The sequence below is a fragment of the Nelumbo nucifera genome, chromosome 1, assembly GCF_055504915.1.
Source record: "Nelumbo nucifera cultivar China Antique chromosome 1, China Antique-T2T, whole genome shotgun sequence".
Lineage (NCBI taxonomy): Eukaryota > Viridiplantae > Streptophyta > Magnoliopsida > Proteales > Nelumbonaceae > Nelumbo > Nelumbo nucifera.
Genome location: NC_142649.1, coordinates 90,953,645 through 90,974,191, shown reverse-complemented (window position 1 = coordinate 90,974,191; position 20,547 = coordinate 90,953,645). Strand labels below are relative to the sequence as shown.

Below are 20,547 nucleotides of genomic sequence, written 5' to 3'. Positions count from 1 at the left end.
CACACCCGATTGCTCGTGATTCCAATTTTCCCTTATTATGGACATGAACAAAGGCAGTGCAGCCAAAAATTCTTGGTGTGAGATTATTTGAGGTTCGAATATCAGGGTAGAATTGAGAAAGGACTTGTATTGGGCTTCGGTTGTCAAGAACTTTAGATGGTAGTCTATTTATGGTGTATGCAGCAGTAAGGACAACTTCCCCCCAATGTTGTTTTGGCACCCAGTTTTGAAAGAGAGGCTCGGGTGGTTTGCAAAAGATGGCCATTTTTCCTTTCAACTATCCCATTCTATTGGGGAGTGTTAACATAGGAGGATTCATGCACAATGCCTTCTTTCTAGAAAAATGGGGACAAATTCTGATTAAAATAATCTGTAGCATTATCAGATTGAAACCTTTTAATTCTCACACCAAACTGAGTTTGGACCATGTTATGAAAGTTGGGAAGAATGGTACCCACATCAGATTTAGACTTAAGAAGAAAGATCCATGTGACCCTAGTGCAATCGTCAATAAAGGTGACAAACCATCTAGAACCAGTAATGTTGGGAATTTGAGAAGGGTCCCATATATCCGAATGAATCAAATAAAAAGGAGTTGAAGATCTTTTATTGCTGATTGGGAAAGAAACCCTTTTGTGCTTAGCAAGTTCACAAACATCACAATGAAAGGTTTCAACATCAATTCCTTTAAACAAGGAAGGAAGCATTGTTTTTAAAACAGGAAATGAAGGAAAGAAAACAACATTGTTTTTACTGGAGGTAGATAAGAATGACTCGTGTGTGACATGCATAACAGTGTGAGATGGTTTGCTGGTTGCTTCAAGGTAGTAGAGTCCATCCCTTTCCTTAGCAAGTCCAATCTTCTTCCCCAAAACCTGGTCCTGAAATACACAGTAAGAAGGAAAGAACACAACATTGTAGTTCACATCCTGGGTGAGTTTATGTATAGAGATAAGGCTAGTGGATAACTTAGGAACATGAAGCACATTTTTAAGCAATAGGGATGGAGTAATTTGAATATTCTCAATGCCTGCCACTGTGGTGAAAGAACCATCAGCAACAAAAATTTTTCTATTACTAGGACAAGGCGTATAGGTGAGAAAATGTAGTGAAGAGGGTGTCATGTGGTCAGTAGCTCAAGAATCAAGAATCCATGGAAAAACACTAGCCGAGGCATGTAATCCTAGAGATAAAGACTCGCCTGAGAGAGCAAGAGAGGTAGAACCACTTCCTGGTTTCAAGGATTTCAGGAAGCTCCTTAGCCTTTCAATTTCTTCATCATTAAATGGTCCCTGATTTGAGTGTTCTTGCTGCGGGGTTGTGGAGACATTATGGGCCTGTTGAACTCCTTTTGAAACTCCTCGATTTCCCCATTCCTTGTTGGATGTGGGAGGTTTCCCATGAAGTTTCCAGCATCGATCTTTTGTGTGTCTGGGCTTCTTGCAATAGGTGCACCAGAGGTTATCGTTAGAGTCACGGGTAGTTGTGTCACGAGCCAAGTTGTTATTGTTCTCACCCTTTGGACCACTGTAACTTCCTCCCCTTGCCACCATGGCTGAGCCTTCGGGATCTTTAGGCTCAAGCATGATTCCACGACGGCTTTCCTCAGCTCTGACAAGGGCTATGACTTCATTCAATGGAGGCACTTATTCTTTGCCAAGAATTTGTATTCGGACCTGATCAAATTCAGCATTCAGTTCGACCAAAAAATCATACACCCTATCTCTTTCAATAAAATTCTTCAAGATCACAACTTCATCAGGGCACTTTGTCTCAAGAACCCGATAATGATCAAGCTCATGCCATAAATTTTGCAGCAGATTTGCATACTCTGTAACACTTCTGCTCCCTTGTTTGGCCGCCACTGTCTTCACTTTGACCTCATAGACACGAGCAGCGTCATGGGCTTTGGAATAGGTTTGTCAGACAGCATCCCAAATAGCCTTTGCAGAGGGAAGAAACGTACAAGCATCACTGATCTCGGGTGTCATTGAACTCCACAACCATGACATAATCATAGAGTCATCTTCGTCCCAAGCATAAAAATTTGGCTCGCCCAACTTTGGCCCTGTTCCAAGAAGGTGACTAATTTTTCCTTTTCCCTTCAAATAGGTACGCACTAGTTGTGACCACTTCAAGTAGTTCTGGCCATTCACTCTATATGTTGTTTGAATATTCTGCAAATCACCAGTGTGAGGATGAGAATTTGTTGCTCCTTCATCGGTTTGGACGGGAGCACTTGTTGCAGTCATGTCGGACATTGTTAATGGAGGAAAAAATAAGGTCAGCAGGAAAGGAGGATAAAGGAGGGAAGAACTGGCAGGAATAAAGGAGAATAAAGGAACACTTCTGGTTACAGATCACTGAAGGCCAGAAGAGAAAAACACAAAAAACTGGCAATGAAGGCCGAAAAAAATCTCAAGGTTGACAAACCTAGAGCTCTGATACCATGTTTTGGAATGGTAGAATACTGATGTATTTCATTCTATTGCCAATCGGCCTATTTATACAGTAAGCTGTTGCAATAAATAGAAAGAAGGAAAAAATAGAAAGAAAAGAAAATAGAAAGTAGAAAAATAGAAAGAAAAGAAAATAGCAAGTAGAAAAATAGAAAGAAAAGAAAATAGAAAGTACAAGAATAGAAAGAAAGAAATAGAAAGAAAAACCTTCTAAATCAATCCTTCCACAATCCTAGGAATATATACAAATCTATTTTTACACGACTACCAAATATAGATCTGCACCAGTAACCCCACGTTTTCCAACAAACTTCTATCTTCTCTCTTCTCTTCTCTTCTCTTCTCCTCCCTTGACTAAGACTTTATTAACAGATTGCAATAACAAAAGCTTGTTGCTTAACTGTTCATCTAAAAACCATAAACATTAAGAGCATACATACAAGAGAAACCAAGTTATCAAGTTATTACTGTATGAGGCTATGGGAAAACAAAAGAATGTGCAGTGAGTACCTCTGCATGCACAGTTACAAGAGTGTGCAGTAACTCAACAGCTGCATCTCGCACACCCTGAAATATATCACAATTCCATGAGACTCGTCAACCAAGAGGTGCCCCAAACCAGGGCTTCGGATAGAGAAAGAGATAAAAAAACCAACTATTGAGGCTTCTACTAATTCTTTACTTTGACAGCAGGTGCTCCACTCCATTGAACTCCAGCATCCAATAGATAGTTTACTGCAGCAGTTCTGATCAAATTTTCCTGATGAAAGACACATTGAAAGCAGCACAAAAAATTCATGAAAATTATTTGATCACAAGAGATAATAAAGCATTATCTTTTGGATTCTTGACTGCATGGATAATTTCTAACATACAAATATACAAAAAAAAAGCACCAGAAGTGATGATTATTTTTTTATTGATTCACGTTGAAGGAAAATTTCCCAATATTTTTTTCCTCAAATGGAAAAAAGAGTAGCTATATGTAGATAAATTTGGTCAACTTAACCAAAATTACAAGGCTGTGAATTCAATCCTAGCACTGTCCCCCAACAGCCAGAAACAAAGATTTTTTTTTGATAAATAACAGTAATTTCATTAAAAGATAAACTTTTTCTACAAATTTACATTCTGGTTTTATGGAACCCTTGGCCTTTTCCCCAAGTTTATGTTACAACTTTGCCCAGAACAGATGATTTCTTGGAACCCCTTTCTTAGCTAATGTATGAGCTACATAATTAGCTGATCTCTGAACCTATTACACCTTCACTGTCATAAAAGCTATTATCCATTTAATCCTTTTAATTTCATTTCTGTACACCCAAAGAGATTCTTGTAATTTATCAACCATCCTGTTACCACCTTGAATCCCCTTCTACTTCTGTATATTCAACACCCAAACACAATGTTGATCAAAGCATATTAATAAAATGCTAGTGCATGGACAATTCAAAGTTGCTGAGGCCAAAGTAACTGAATTTATGAGCACCTAGGATGCTTTGCTCACTGAACCAGTTTAAGGACAGTTAAAAATTAGTTCAGTGGAATGTATAGAATGCTATTTTCATCATCCAAAAAACGCTAAATGTCAACCCAAATATATGTTCCAAATCAAACCTGTAATAATATTGCAGTAGGATTTTTAGAGAACAAGATGAAATGAAGAAAGTTGCACGCCCTGGAAACAGCTTGCACAGTGTCACATAATCTAATAAGCAGATATGTTTTTACCCAGTTCAGATTGAACAATGCACCTACCTCCAGCCCATGAGATTTCACATTGTGAGGTATTTTCCCCCTTTGACTTCGTTTTTATAATAGTTGTATCACTGCAAAGTGGATTTCTAGTGGCATACCAAAACGCAAATGAGCAGTAGAATTTATTGCAACTCAGTTGAAATTTTAAATCTTGAAAAGGTCATTAAACCAAGAGCATCCCAAGGTATTGTACACAACCATAGATACAGTAATAACTGTTTCCCTGACCACAAGCTCTAGTTATCATAACCAAATGATTCCACCAATAAAACAATAAATAAAATGGAAAAAAGAGAAAACTCAAACAGGGATTTCTCCAATCAATTGAAAAAAAAAATACCTTTACGGAAGTATACTGTCCCAGGACCTTCTCTTCAAGTGTGGAAAAACACATTGCTAAATCTCGTACATCACTGTCTTCATCTTTTTCTCTGCAGTACCAAAGACTGAAGATGAGAATGCATAAATCTTCCAGCAGATAAGATGCTAAAACTAACTGGATTTTGAAGTGAACTTTACAGATAAATGCACAATGTCAGAGAGGTTAATAGTTTGTGCTAGGAATCTGCACTGACATCCCTCTACATAAGAGTTCATAACAGCGTATTATTGTTTTGTTAGAAATATCTGCGCTGGGGACCCGGTCTTGCCATTGCTGTCTTCGCTAATCCCTGAACTGGTTGCTTATGGACACTTTCCAGAGGTTCCTTTTTGTAGTCAAGGTGACATCTAAGGCCATGGTAGGAAATAGCAGTCATCTAGAGAAAAGGAAAAACTAAGAGTAGAGTGGAAACTGTAAGAGGCTAACAAAGTAAAATTGAACTTTGATGGCATCTCTTCAGGCAACTTGGGATTGGCAAGAATAGGTGGAACAATCAGGAACTTGGAAAGTAAAATTGGTGGCTCTATGTTCAGGGCCAATTTGCATTACAAACTCAGTGAAGGAAAAGTTATTGGGCAAAATGTAAGTGGTAGGGGTTTCAAAAGTAGTTATTTCTTGGGCAAAATGTAACAGACATATTCCATGGACTCTTGAACATATTTTCAGGGAAGTTGAAAGATTAGTAAAAGATATAAATGCTGATTTCAGGTGGATTAGAAGGAAGGCAAACGGGCTAGCAGATACTTTATTAGCAGAAATATTTAGATTAGAGCAGAAAGAAGGAAGGAAGAAGAGGAAGACAGCAAGAAGAAGAAAGAAAAATGGAGAAGAAAGGAGAAAGAAAGGAGGAGTTCGATAATCTCCTCTTTCCCCTACTCTAATCTTTTTATCAAACTTACTTAAGTTACATAGTTTACAAGGAGGCCCTTAAGTAGGCGTCCACATCAGCAATAAACTTAAAAAACAAAAACAGAAGCTAAAGGCCCATAAAGAAAGAAAGCCCAATAAGAAAACATAACAAGAAGGAACTAATAAGAATGACACTAAAGGACTAGGGCCCATTTGCCCAGTCTCTCTACACTCCCCCTCAAGCTGAGCACAGATAACAATCATGCCCAGCTTGCTTATATAGTGAACCAGCTTTCCTTTAGGAACACCTTTTATCAAAACATCAACCAACTATTCTCCAGAAGCAACAAATGGTAGGCAGACTTTTCCTGAGGCAACTCTCTCTCGTATAAAATTCCTGTCAACTTCAATGTGCTTAGTTCTGTCATGTTGAACAAGATTATGTGCAATGTTGATAGCAGCTTGGTTGTCACAATATAACATCATTGGCTTCTCAAAGTCTATACCCAGTTCTTCTAAAAGTGATCTCAACCACAAAAGTTCAAAAACTCCATGTGCCATTGCCCTGTTCTCCACTTCAACTGAGGATCTTGCCACTACAGATTGTTTCTTACTCCTCCATGATACAATGTTCCCTGCTATCATAGCATAATAACCTGAAGTGGACCTGCTATCATCAATACATCCGGCCCAGTCAGCATCAGTGTATGCTTCCAGCTTCATGTGTCCATGCTTAGCAAACAAGATACTTTTCCCTGGAGTCCCTTTTAGGTAGCACAGAACCCACTCAACAATTGCTAAATGTGTATCTCTAGGAGAATGCATAAACTGGCTAATTACACTAACTGCATATGAAATATCTAACCGAGTCATACAAAGGTAATAATAACTTCCCAACCAGTCTCTGGAACACTCCCTTATTAGGCAAAGGTTCACCCTCAGTAACTGATAGCTTATGATTTAAGTCTATAGGAGTAGAAGCAGGTCGGGCACCCAGTTTACTAGTATCTGCAAGAAGATCAAGAACATACTTCCGTTGAGAAATGAAGAGACCATCCTTAGATCTGGCAACTTCAATCCCCAAGAAATATTTGAGTTTCCCCAAGTCTTTAATTTCAAACTCAGTGTTAAGAAAACTTTTGAGATGAACAACTTCCTGGGTGTCGTTACCAGTAACTACAATGTCATCAACATAGACAATCAGAAGGGCCACTAAGGAATCTCTCCTCTTGACAAACAAGGTATGATTCGACTGAGTCTATGTGTACCCAAAAGCAACAAGAGCAGCCTGAAATCTGTCAAACTAGGGTCGAAGAGATTGCTTAAGGTCATAAAGGGACTTCTTCAGTTTACAAACCTTTCCTTGCATCTCCTTCCCATACACCCCTGGCGGTAAAGACATATAAACCTTTTCATGTAGGTCCCCGTTCAAGAAAGCATTCTTTACATCAAACTGATGAAGAGGCCAATCAAAAGATGTAGCTAAAGAGAGAAAAACTAGAACTGAAGTCATCTTGGCTACTGGGGCAAAAGTTTCCAAGTATTCAATACCATACATTTGAGTATGGACAAGGCTTCTGGGACTTAATAGTGAACACCCACTTACAGCCATCTCAACAGTACCATCAGAATGATACTTAATAGTAAACACCCACTTACAGCCAAACGGTTCCTTTCCCTCAGGCAAATCTACAATTTCCCAGGTATTGTTCTTATGCAGAGCATCTAGTTCAGCCATCATAGCATCCCTCCATTCTGGTTTGGACAAGGCTTCTGGGACAGATCTGGGAGTCACATGTGTGGAAATAGAGGCAAGAAAGGAATAGTAGGAAGGGGAAAGAAGGTTGTAGGATAGGTGTTTAGAAATACAATGAGCTGTACATTTCTGTTTGCCTTCGCGAAGGGCAATAGGGAGATTAAGGTCAGGAAGGTATCCGAAGTGGTAGAAGAGGGCTGACCTGTTACCTCAGTAGTGATAGGAAGAGCAAGAGGCACATCTGAAGGCATGGAAACAACTTGCATGTCTCTGAGTCTTTGTCTCTGGTCTGTACATTTCTGTTTGCCTTCGCGAAGGGCAATAGGGAGATTAAGGTCAGGAAGGTATCCGAAGTGGTAGAAGAGGGCTGACCTGTTACCTCAGTAGTGATAGGAAGAGCAAGAGGCACATTTGAAGGCATGGAAACAACTTGCATGTCTCTGAGTCTTTGTCTCTGGTACCACTTTGGATAATAGGATGGGAAGGAAATGTGGGAGGATGAGCAGGAAGAGGGGGAGCAGGAACATGAGAAGAAGAGTCAATCAAGGACTCGATTGGAGGAGATTCCATAGAAGATTCAACGGGAATTGGAAGAGGAACAGATGGTGACAATGCAAACATCTCCTCTGAATGCTCCCCCTCGGGAGAAGTACCAAAGAAAGGAACAAACTCATCAAATGTGACATCTCTGGAGACAAAGCGAGTGCTACGAACCAGATCAAAACAAAGTATCCCTTCTGCGTGGAGGCATATCCCAAAAAGACACACTTGTGTGCTTTAGGCTCAAACTTATGTCTTTGATGACTGTGAACATTAACATAACAAGTGCATAAGCTAAAGGGAGTTTTGAACCCCAAAACGCGGTAAGGCATTCGGTTTATCAAGTATGTAGCTGTAAGGACAACATCCCTCCAAAACTTAACAAGAACATGGGAAGCAAAAAGGAAGATCCTTGCAACCTCAACCACATGCCTATTCTTCCTTTCCGCCACTCCATTTTGTTGAGGAGTGTAGGAATAAAAACTCTGATGAATAACACCAAAGGTATCAAAGTAGGAGGAAAGACTTTTCTCAAAATATTCCTTTGCATTATCAGATCGGAATATTTTGATCCGAGTGTTAAACTGGATAAGTATAAGTTCATGAAATTTCTGTACAATATTTGGTACTTAATCCCGGGATTTCATGAGGTAAATCCAAGTGCAATGAGAGAAATCATGAATGGAAAGAATGAAATATTTGTAACCCCCCATAGCAAGTAAATGATACCCACACGTCAGAGTGCACAATATGGAAAGGAGAAACAGATCTTTTATTACTCACTGAAAAAGATTGTCTACAATGTTTTGCAAGTTCACATGACTCACAATGAAGACTTGATAGGGATATCTCCTTAAACATTTATGGAAACAAATGACTCAAAGCAGAAAAAGACAAATGACCAAATCTGAAATGACATATCATGACTCTGTCAACCGACTCTGATAAAACAGACTCCAAAGCTACAAAACTAGGTAATCCAGAACTTTGATCAGAAACATCCAACAAGTATATCCCATTCGCCTCATGGCTACTCCCAATCGTCCGCTGAGACTTCAGGTACTAAAAAACACAATAAGTAGGAAAGAAGGTTATGCTACAGTTCATTGATTTTGTAAAACTACTAACAAATAAAAGGTTAGTGCTGAGTTCTACGATTACCTGAAGCTGTAGCATGATTTATAGAAGCACGACTACCTGAATGGGCAAAAGCGAATGTAGAGGGGGTGCCTGAGGAGGAAGATGCAACAGTAGACTCCAAGTGATGTATCAACTTCCCATCTCTCTCAAATTTTGCCTTCACTGTTGCCAGCTGTTCCACAACATATTTTTCTTCACTTTCAGATACTGTAGCAACATTTGCATTCTTGGGCTTTCTAGACTGACCACCCTTCTTAAAATTGTTGTTGTTTCGAAACCTTTCTGGAAGAAGATCTGGATGAAGTTTCCAACAAGAGTCCTTCGTATGTTTCAGCTTCTTGCAATATTCACATATCACCTCCTTTTCTTCATTTACCCCCTTTGGTTTTAATCCAACATGTGCAAAATGTTATAGGGGAGGTGGAGTCTGTAGCTGTACCTTTTTCCTGCTCTCTTTACTGCTCACCATAGAGTATGCCTGAGCAAGTGACACTTCATCCTTGGCCAGAATATTTTGCCTTGTAATATCAAATTCAGGATTGAGTCCTGTAAGGAATTCAAACACTCTGTTTCTTCCCACAAATTTTCTGAAAATTTCTGCATCTTTGGTGCTTTCCCATACGAATGCTTCCAATAACATCTATCTCCTGCCATAGTGACTTCAACATCAAATAGTAGACAACCACACTCTTCTCCCCTTGTTTTAAACCTTTCACATCATTCTTCAGTTTGTAGGCCCTTGCAACATTTAATTTCTGAGAGTATGTTTCTGTACCACTATCCCAAATCTCCTTGGCTGAAGTCATCTGTTGACAGTTGTTTATGTATTCAGGTTTAGTACCATAAGGGTACTGTTGTAATTTCTCCTTTGTTTATATTGTTCAACTGTACTAGTATAAATAATAAAATCATTCTTTCGCCCCTATGTTCTGGAGGGCTTTCAGTCACTCGACTCACCTCTCTTCTCTCTTCTCCTCTCCTCTCTTCACTTGCTCTTGCTCAACATGGTATCAGAGCAAGTCGTCCAGGCCTGAAGGGTGATGTCAAGCTAACTACTGTTGCATCCAATGCTGTCTCCAATCGAACTCCTAATCTAGTGAAATCAGTTCGACCCAAAAGTTACAGAGTCGTTTTGTCTTCCAACCCAGAAATTGCTCCTCCTGTCTACTCGACTGTAGAGAGACTATTGTTTGCAGTTTGTAGAGGGTGTTCTGTCTTCAGAAAGGCTATCATCTGAAACAAAAGAAGTATTGCTCATCTTCTGTTCGGCTGCCTATTGTTTGAAGATTCGTAGAAGGAGTTCTGGTTTACAGTCAAGGAGTTCTGGTTTACCATAAGGGGGACTATCATCTGAAACTAAAAGAGGTACTATCATCCTTGTCTGTTCGGCTACCCTACTGTTGTCTGTTCGACTGCCTACTGTTTGATGAACTGTTCGGCTGCCCTACTGTTAAGTGATTGTATTCCTTAACACAGTAACTGTATTCAAACATTTTTTTTGCTGGTATTGTGGACTGTTGATGGTCTGTTTAGCCGATTGATTGTCTGCTCAATATTAATCTTATTGATTGACTGTTCGGCTACCCTATTGATCTCCTTGACTGATTAGCTATCATGCCTACAGCAGTGTGAAACAGCAGTGTGCAGACTTGTTTCAGTGTGCAACAGCACTGTTAGGTCATTCAGACCTGTTCTTGTACTGCAACAGCAGTGTGCAGACTTGGTTCAGTGAAACCATAGGTCAGAAGGACCTGTTTCAGTACTGCAACAATGGTGTTCAGTTTGTTGTTTGTTCTCAGTGAAATTATAGGTCAGAAGGACTTGTTCTTGTACTGCAACAGCAGTGTTCAGTTGTTGCTTGTTCTCAGTGAAACTGTAGGTCAGAAGGACCTGTTCTTGTACTGCAACAGCAGTGCTCTTTTTTGCTCTCAGTGAAACCGGTGGTCAGAAGGACCTATCTCTGAAATAGCTTTGTACGGCTGTACTCTTTTGGTTGTTGTTTCAATTTTTTATTCAGATATCATGGGCAGTGAAGATTCAGCCACATCTGGAGTTTCCTCAATGTTGAATGGAATGGGTGGGGGCGACCTATCATTTCCTATGGCTGTTGTCCCTCTTGATGGTTTAAATTACCTTGAGTGGTCAAGAGGGATCAAATTATACATCACTGCAAGGGGGAAGATAGGCTATATTAATGGGAGGATAAAAGAACCATCCTCCGGGAGTGCTGAATATGATAGATGGAATCAGGAGAACAGTATGTCCTGGCTCTTGGTTTCCATGCAACCTCAAATCAGGAAGAATTTCATGTGGGCTGAAACTGCGAATGAAATCTGGGAACAAGCAAAGTCTACATATTCAGAATTGCGACACTATGCCAAAATTTATCAACTGCAGGCAGCATCTTCTACTTGTAGACAAGGGGAGAGATGTTTATCGGTCTATTACTCTGACTTAACATCTGTCTGGAAGGAGTTGGATCACTACCAGAGTGTGGATTGGAAGTGTGATGAGGATGCTAAGAAGTACAAACAACTTGTCTCCCAGCAAAGGGTGTTTGCATTCTTACATGGTCTGAATCCTATGTATGAATCTATCAGGGTTCAGATTCTCAGCTCTAAGGATCACCCATCTGTTCAGGAAGTCTATGCTCTTGTACAGTCTGAAGAAAACAGGAGAAATTTGATGAACAGCCCTGGTGGGGATGCTGTTGTGTTGGTTGCAAAAGGGGGTGTATCTACTGGTGTGGGATCTTCTTCCCGGAAAGAAGATCTCCAGAAAAAAACAGAAGATAAGGAAAAATGGTGGTGCACTCATTGCCAGAAACCCCGACACACCAAAGATACTTGTTGGGATCTTCATGGGAAACCAAAATGGGCTCAAGATCTGACTAAGAAGCAAGGTTCAGAGGTGAATAAGAAGTACGGGCAGCAAAATACAAAGAAACATCACATGGCCAACATGGCTACTCAGGAGAATCAGCCCTCCATTTCTACTGTGACTCAGACACATCTCACTGGACCTGACCCGAGGGAGGACATTATGAATTCCTTCCGTGACCATTTAGAGCTCTATGGTAGAGCAATTCGTCAGATGGATGCTCCTCCCTCAACCTCATTTGCATCCACGTCAGGTAACCCTGCCACTGCTTTCCATGTTGCTTCTCACACCCCTGACTCTCCATGGATCATTGATTCTGGAGCATCAAAACATATGACTGGTACGTCCTCTTACTTTCAAACCTATCACCCTCTTTCTGGAAGAGACAAGGTGAGACTAGCCGATGGATCATACTCTTCCATAGCTGGTCAAGGAACTCTCTCTCTTCCTCTTGGCCTTACCCTTTCTGATGTTCTTCATGTTCCAAATTTTCCCATTAATTTGTTCTCTGTTAGTAGTGTTACTAATTCCTTGAATTGCTCAGTGACTTTTTTCCCTTTTCATTGTGTGATTCAGGATCTGGCCTCGGGGAGGACGATTGGTAGGGGTCGTATGGCTGATGGACTTTACATGCTGGAGAATAAGGCTGGTCTTCATGTTACAGAGTCTATGAGTCAGTCCTGTAAGAAAAAAGTCTATTTATGGCATTGTCGTCTTGGTCATGTCTTTTGAGTCTTTGAAAGTTGTATTCCCAGAACTGTTTAAGTCAATGTCTGTTTCTGATTTTTCTTGTCAAACGTGTCAGTTGAGTAAGCATTGTAGAACTCATTTTCTTCAAAGAAATAGTAAATCTGAATCTCCGTTTCACATTGTTCATTCTGATGTGTGGGGCCCTGTTACTTTACCATCTGAGAGTGGCTACAAGTATTTCATTACCCTCATTGATGATTATTCTAGATATACTTGGGTATACCCAATGCGAACCAGGGAAGAAGTCCCAAAAATCATTCAAGATTTCCAGCGGATGGTCTTCCCTCAATTTCAAACTGAAATCCAAATTTTTCAATCAGACAATGCAAAAGAATTTTTTCATAGTGACCTCACGGAATTTTTTGCTTCGCATGGTTCCCTTCACCGTAGCTCTTGTGCCCGCACACCACAACAAAATGGTGTGGCCGAACGGAAGAACCGACATCTCCTTGAAGTGGCACGGGGTTTACTACGTCATATGAATGTTCCCAAACGGTTTTGGCTTGAAGCTGTTCTTTGTTCCACTTACCTTATAAACCGTATGCCCTCTCGTCGGTTAGAGTACAAAGCCCCACATCAACTTCTCTTTCCTAAGGCTCCCCTTCTTTCTATTCCTCCTCGTGTCTTTGGTTGCCAGTGTTTTGTCCAAAATCTGTCTCCCACCCGTGGGAAATTGGATTCTCGTGCTATCCCTTGCATATTTCTTGGTTACTCCTTCACTCAAAAGGGATACCGTTGTTTTGATCCTGTTTCTCGTAAATTCTATGTCTCCATGGATGTTTCTTTCTTTGAAGATGAGCCTTTATATCTTGTTTCTCCTCAGGGGGAGTGTAGGCATGAGGAGAAATTGGTTCAGCTTCCCTCTCTCCCTAACCCTCCACCTTTTTGTGTTTTTTCTCGTCGTCGCAAAGGCCAACCAAATTCAAGAGCTGTAGAGAATCCGGAAGCTGTACCTCCAGTGCCACCAGACTCCTCGGGGGAGGATCATACTCACTCAGGTATTTTGGCTCCCAATGATGTTCTTGAATCTATTGAAAATGATTCCTCTACTGCTAATGATCTTGACCGTCCTATTGCTCACAGGAAGGGTGTTAGATTGTGCACCACTAAACATCCCTTTTCCAACTTTTTCTCCTATGATAACATTTCACCCTCATTCCGCGCTTTCCTTACCTCTATTGACAGTGTCCCTATCCCTAAGAATGTGGCAGAAGCTCTTTCAGTTCCTAAATGTTCAAATGCCATGAGGGAAGAAATTAATGCCCTTCACAAAAATGGCACATGGGAACTTGTTGATCTTCCTAAGGGAAAGGTTCCAGTTGGATGTAAATGGGTGTTCACAATCAAGCACAAGGCTGATGGAACAGTGGAAAGGTATAAAGCTCGCTTAGTGGTAAAGGGATTTACTCAAGTGTATGGAGTTGATTATGTAGAAACTTTTGCCCCCGTTGCCAAGATGAATTCCATTAGAGTCCTTTTCTCTCTTGCGGCTAATCTGGATTGGGTTTTACACCAGCTGGACATCAAGAATGCATTCTTGAATGGTGACCTTGAAGAGGAAGTGTACATGATTCAACCTCCTGGTTTTCTAGCCCAAGGCAATGAACAGAAAGTGTGCAAGTTGAAGAAGTCCTTATATGGGCTGAAACAATCACCAAGAGATTGGTTCAGCAGATTCCATGTGGTAGTTCAACAGAAAGGATACAGGCAATGTCAATCAGATCACACACTGTTTGTGAAAAAAGGAGAAGGTAAAATTGCTGCTCTAATTGTATATGTGGACGACATAATTGTTACTAGTGATTGGGAGGATGAAATTCAGAAATTGAAACTTTTTCTTGCCACTCAGTTTGAAGTGAAGGATCTAGGACCTGCCAGATACTTCCTTGGAATTGAAGTCGCCCGATCAAAGAAGGGTATCTTCATTTCTCAAAGGAAATGTCCTAGATTTACTTCAGGACATTGGGAAGATGGGGGTGAAGCCAGTTGACTCTCCCATTGACCCCAACCATAAATTAGGTGACAACTGTGGTGAATCTCTCAAGGATGTGAAACAGTTTCAGAGGCTTGTAGGGAGATTGTTATACCTTTCTATGACTCGCCCAGACATTGCATATGTTGTTGGTGTCCTCAGTCAGTTCATGCATGCTCCTAGGTCTTCTCATCTTGAAGCAGCAGAGAGAATCCTCCGATATCTAAAGAAGTATCTGGGTACTGGTTACTTATTTCAAAAGCACGGACATTTGAAAGTTGAACTGGATCCCAAAGTGACAGAAAGTCTACCAGTGGCTACAACACCTTTATAGGAAGGAACCTTGTTACATGGAGGAGTAAAAAGCAAAATGTGGTGGCTAGATCCAGTGCTGAAGCTGAATATCGTGCTATGGCCCACGGGGTCGCTGAAGGCATGTGGATAAAGAATTTGTTGGGGGAGTTGGGTTTCCCAGTGACCAAACCTATAACTCTATTTTGTGATAACAAAGCAGCTATAAGCATTGTTGCCAATCCGGTACTACATGATAGAACAAAGCACATCGAAGTTGACAAGCATTTTATCAGAGAGAAAGTTATCACAAGCGAAGTGTATACCCCCTATGTCACTTCTGAGAACCAGCTTGCAAACATCTTTACAAAGGGTTTAAACCTTTCCAGACATCATGATCTTTGTGACAAGTTGGGCATGATTGATATCTATGCTCCAACTTGAGGGGGAGTGTTGACAGTTGTTTATGTATTCAGGTTTAGTACCATAAGGGTACTGTTGTAATTTCTCCTCTGTTTATATTGTTCGACTGTACTAGTATAAATAATAAAATCATTTTTTCGCCCCCTATGTTCTAGAGGGCTTTCAGTCACTCGACTCACCTCTCTTCTCTCTTCTCCTCTCCTCTCTTCACTTGCTCTTGCTCAACATCATCCACAGATAGTGTTGACCTATGTGGGGCTGCATAGAATTTACCAACCACCCAATAACTGTGTAGTTATCCTACATCCATTTCTCATATGTAGGATCATTCTCTTCCGGCATCACCTTACTACCCGTGAGAAACCCTAGTTTACCTATACTACAAACATGAATCTTAATAGATTGTGCCCAAGCAAGGTAATTTGTTCCGTCAAGTTTAATTGTAGTCACTCTTGTCAAAATGAAATCTACAGGACCAACCCCTGACACTGGGATCTGCTTGATCTCACTTCCAGATTGCTCCATCAATCAAACGAAAATCAAAAAACAATATTTTCAACCTTAATAGACCTAACTAAGGTCAATCAAACACTCAAAAGTCCCAAAATTAGGGTTTCATCGTACCTAGCCTCCAGGGAGAAAGAGAGAAGAGGTAGCCACTAAACCAGAGAAATCAAAACCACTTCCAACTGCAGCCGCCCACTTTTGGAGATAAAAAGGAACCCTCCAAGCCTTGAGCGCCACACCCAACAGCCTCTTTAACCCGTAACTGGAACTCTCTAGTCAGCTAGGGTTTTGGGAAAAAATTCTGCAGTCCCACTTTCTTGCCAATCTTCGGCCAGCTTCTGACTCTCCGAACCCTCTACCAACTAGGCAAACAAGATCTCTGATTGATCAGCAATTTATCTCTCCATACACTTTTCGATTAGAAAAAAGTGTATGGGAAAAAAAAAGAAAAAAAAGGAGAAAAAGAAGGAAGACCTGCTTTGATACCAAGATGTGATTCAGGCCAATAAAATTAGCAGAAATATTTAGATTAGAGCAGAAAGAAGGAAGGAAGAAGAGGAAGACAGCAAGAAGAAGAAAGAAAAATGGAGAAGAAAGGAGAAAGAAAGGAGGAGTTCAATAATCTCCTCTTTCCCCTACTCTAATCTTTTTATTAAACTTACTTAAGTTACATAATTTACATGGAGGCCCTTAAGTAGGCGTCCACATCAGCAATAAACTTAAAAAACAAAAACAGAAGCTAAAGGCCCATAAAGAAATAAGGCCCAATAAGAAAACATAACAAGAAGGAACTAATAAGAATGATACTAAAGGACTAGGACCCATTCGGCCCAGTCTCTCTACACCTTTTTGTAGTCAAGGTGACATCTAAGGCCATGGTAGGAAATAGCACAGTCATCTCTTTGGGCAGCTTGGGATTGGCAAGAATAGGTGGAACAATCAGGAACTTGGAAAGTAGAATTGGTGGCTCTATGTTCAGGGCCAATTTGCATTACAAACTCAGTGAAGGAAAAGTTATTGAGCAAAATGTAAGTGGTAGGGGTTTCAAAAGTAGTTATTTCTTGGGAAAAATGCAATAGACATATTCCATGGACTCTTGAACATATTTTCAGGGGAGTTGAAAGATTAGTAAAAGATATAAATACTGATTTCAGGTGGATTAGAAGGAAGGCAAACGGGCTAGCAGATACTTTAGCCAAAGAAGGGACTGCAAGGCAGCATCTATATTGGGCCTCTTTGTAATATTAGTTATGTTTTTTGGGGGTGAAAATTTGATCATCAATTTGTACTAATCCCACATATATTTACTTCATGAATAAAAAAAAAAATTGCTGACCAAAAGAAACATAACAAACAAAAAAAATAGAAAAAAAAGTTGCTCCGAGAAGTAAAAGGGCAAGAGGACACACCTTGACTGCATCCAAATATGTCTGTATTTGCTGTACAATTCATAAATAAGCTCATCTTTGCAATATCCAATATTACTCAAGACTATCAAAAGTTTTTGATGTGGATCACCAGTAATATTTCCAGGGTGAAGACCTTGCTCTTTCCCATCAGGTTCATGTGCAAATCCATTTTCTAAACCTGAAGTTTCATGGTCTGACTTATTCTCTGTGAGTTCACTTCCAACCAGCTCTAGAAAACCTGAATAATGTTATATCACAAAATTCCACATTATTAGTACTAAAAGAAAAGACATAGAAGTTCAAATAAAAAATACGAGTAACAGTAGCTGAACCACATTACCTGAAAAATTGAGGAAACAGTTCATTAAAGCAAATCTTACAGATTCTTGAATTTCTTGGAGCTGCTCAAAAATGTCACCTGACTTTGTAGATGCATTCCTTAGATTCTCAATCATCCTTGAATAAATAACAAAAAAGTACAACATAAGGTGAATATTATTCTGAATAAGGAAATATTGTTTTTAATATTATAATAAAAAGATTGATAAATATTTTCTTTAATATTATAATAAAATTTAAACAAAAAATAAAGTACAGCATAAGGTGATAAGGTCTCTGGGTGTTTGTAGTGGTGAGCTATGCCCCTTGTGTGTAGTCCAATGAAGCAAAAAGACAAAAGAAAAAACTGTTGTTGCTTGAGCCTTACAACAAAAACAAATAAGTGACAAGGAATGAAAGGAAAAGAAACACTACCTCAAATCACATGACCGGTAAGTCAACTTTATTTCAGGCATATAACCATCTCTCTAGGAGAGATAAGGTGAGACTGGTTGATGGGTCATTCTCCACCATAGCCGGTCAAGGAACCATCTCTCTTCCTTTTGGTCTTATCCTCTCTAATGTGTTGCATGTTCCAAAATTACCTACCAATTTACTTGCCATTAGTAGTATTACTCAATCTTTGAACAGTTCAGTTTCCTTCTTTCCTTCTTGTGTATTTTAGGATTTGGCCTCAGGGAAGACGATTGGTAGAGGAAGCGTGATGGATGGTCTCTACGTGCTGGAGAACAAGGCCGGTCTTGTGGCTACAAAGTCTTTGAGTTCTTCTAATGAGAGTCATTGTTAGATAGTGTATGCCCTTAGCTCCAATCAGATTGATGTACTTGATAACATTTATTGTAAATGAATAAAAGTTCATAACTAATTCATGTGATTTGGTGTGTTTCTGTGTAATACCCTTAAACTGAACACTTATGAGACTCGTGTTAGTTTAGAATCTTCAAAGCCGTTGGATAGATCTGAGGAGATTTATCCTGCCAAGGCTGACACTGGTGTGCTGCAAAGTGTTGGGGTGGCATGTCTCAGCTGCCAGGGTGAGACCTGAGGTACATGTAGTGTAGGTTTTCTTGAAACCCTGAACCAGACCAAATTCCATCATTTCCCTGGACCTTGGAGATAGATGGGCAAAACTGAAATGTTACACCTGACCCCTACACTCAATTATGGTACTGCACTATGTGTCGGATTGGGCTATCTTTGATATGCCAATCAGTGAGATCCTTAGAGAGGGTCAAAACCTGGATATGTTGGGACAGTCCGAGAATTTACCTGAGTGGGTGATCATAGTGACAGGATCAACCCCTTTGTCGGACAAAGTGAATGATTGGGGAATGCACTATCTCTTATTGAAACCTAAACTGCCGGTAGTGGATTTCAAATGTGTTTGAAATTTGTTTTGCAAAATATATTTATATAGAGATATACATACACACACACACATATATATATATTATGGTTTCAAATTGTTTGCAAAAGGTTTTAATTCCCGGGATCCATGTGAGTAGAGAATGCAACACTGTACCTTGCAGCTGAGGGAGAGGTCCTCTCTTGTCAGGCAGTGTTTGATCATTAAGGGCTAAGAGGTTAAGTGTAAGACCATTGAGGGTAATACCTGATGGGCTAATCTTGCATCTGCCCATAGTCCTTGGGTTTTCATAAGGTGGCTGGACCCAATGACCATTTAGTGTAAATGTTGGGCCCATTAAGATCCCATGGTGATGGACTCAAGGGTTCACTATGTCCTACAGTGAATTCGGCCAAGCCTTGTAACAGAGGCTAGGTTGAACCCATGTGGCTGATGTATAAATCAATGCTAGGATCCCACACCATACAAAGAGAACCACGTTAGCCAGCATATTAAAGGGAACGTGAGATATGTGACTTAATGGGCCTAAAGCCCATTTCGAACTGGGCTTAAGTCAATTAATTAAAAGGGGGCAAATTTTGATTTATAACCTAATCAGGATTAGCTAAAGGATAAGATAAATCTTATCCATTTAAGAGTCCAAATCCAAATATCAAATTTGGATCAAGAAACTCTCTCCTAATTGGATTAAGAGGTTGATCCAAAGAAGGCTATAAATAGGGGGCGAATTCCTCGATTTAAACACACTCAACAACCTGTAGAATTCTCCCCAGTTCTTGCTGCCCTTACCCAGTTCGATTTCCACCTGTGGAGCTGACCAAGAAAGGTTCTTGATATTGTTTCTTGCTGGAAGAAACAATTCAAAATCGTGCTCACCAGCCCTTGTTCGATTCTTGCTGATGAATTTAGGTTCTTGCTGAAGAACCATCCTACTGATCCTGCCTCACCATACGCTATGTCATTTTTAGTGGAGGCGGGTTTTGGTCTTCTCTTTGGGCGTGAACACCTACGTTGGGAGCTACTGTTACTTCGTATCAAGTATATCCCTCTCTTCCCTTTTGGTTTCAGATCTGGTCCGGTTTTGATTCAAGAGCGAACCTTGAAAATGCAGTTTTCTAAATTAGGGAATATGATTCCCGGATGGGAGAGAGAAATTTTTTGAAATTTCGCCCAACCTTCCTGCAGGGTTCGGCCATCCATATGATGAATCTCCCATCCCTTCAGTTACACCTACTTATGGCATAGTCGTCTTGGTCATCTTTCTTTTGAGTCGTTAAAGTTTATATTTCCAGAGTTATTTAAGTCTTTATCATTACATGAGTTACAATGTCAGACATGTCAATGGAGTAAACATTGTAGAAGTTTTTTCCTTCAAGAAATAAAAGATCTGAATTTCCTTTTCACATTGTTTATTCTGATGTTTAGGGGCTTGTTACTCTACCTTCTGAGACTGGAAGCAAGTGTTTCATTACTTTGATTGATGACTACTCTAGATATACTTGGATTTATCCTATGTGATCTAGAGATGAAGTGCCAAACATTGTAAAATATTTTCAACGAATGATTTTTACTCAATTCCAAACTGAGATTCATAAATTCCAATTAAACAGCGCAAAGGAGTATCTTCGTAGTGATCTCACAGAGTTCTTCGCTTCGTGTGGATCTCTTCATCGGAGCTCTTTTTCTAGGACACCCCAGCAAAATGGTGTTGTTGAGAGAAAAAATC

At 40.0% G+C, this 20,547-nt stretch overlaps 1 protein-coding gene across 1 annotated transcript in view; it reads right to left on the bottom strand.

Annotated features, from left to right (window-relative positions):
- Window positions 1–20,547, bottom strand: part of LOC104586244 (exocyst complex component SEC5A-like) — a 146,501-nt gene that overhangs the window by 24,369 nt on the left and 101,585 nt on the right. Inside the window, exons 14-18 of the mRNA XM_010243412.3 lie at window positions 17,457–17,572; window positions 17,117–17,354; window positions 4,558–4,648; window positions 3,142–3,219; window positions 2,970–3,026 (exon numbers count right to left, since the gene is read on the bottom strand). Coding sequence (XP_010241714.1) covers window positions 2,970–3,026; window positions 3,142–3,219; window positions 4,558–4,648; window positions 17,117–17,354; window positions 17,457–17,572 — 580 coding nt within the window. The remainder of the gene's footprint in view (window positions 1–2,969; window positions 3,027–3,141; window positions 3,220–4,557; window positions 4,649–17,116; window positions 17,355–17,456; window positions 17,573–20,547) is intronic.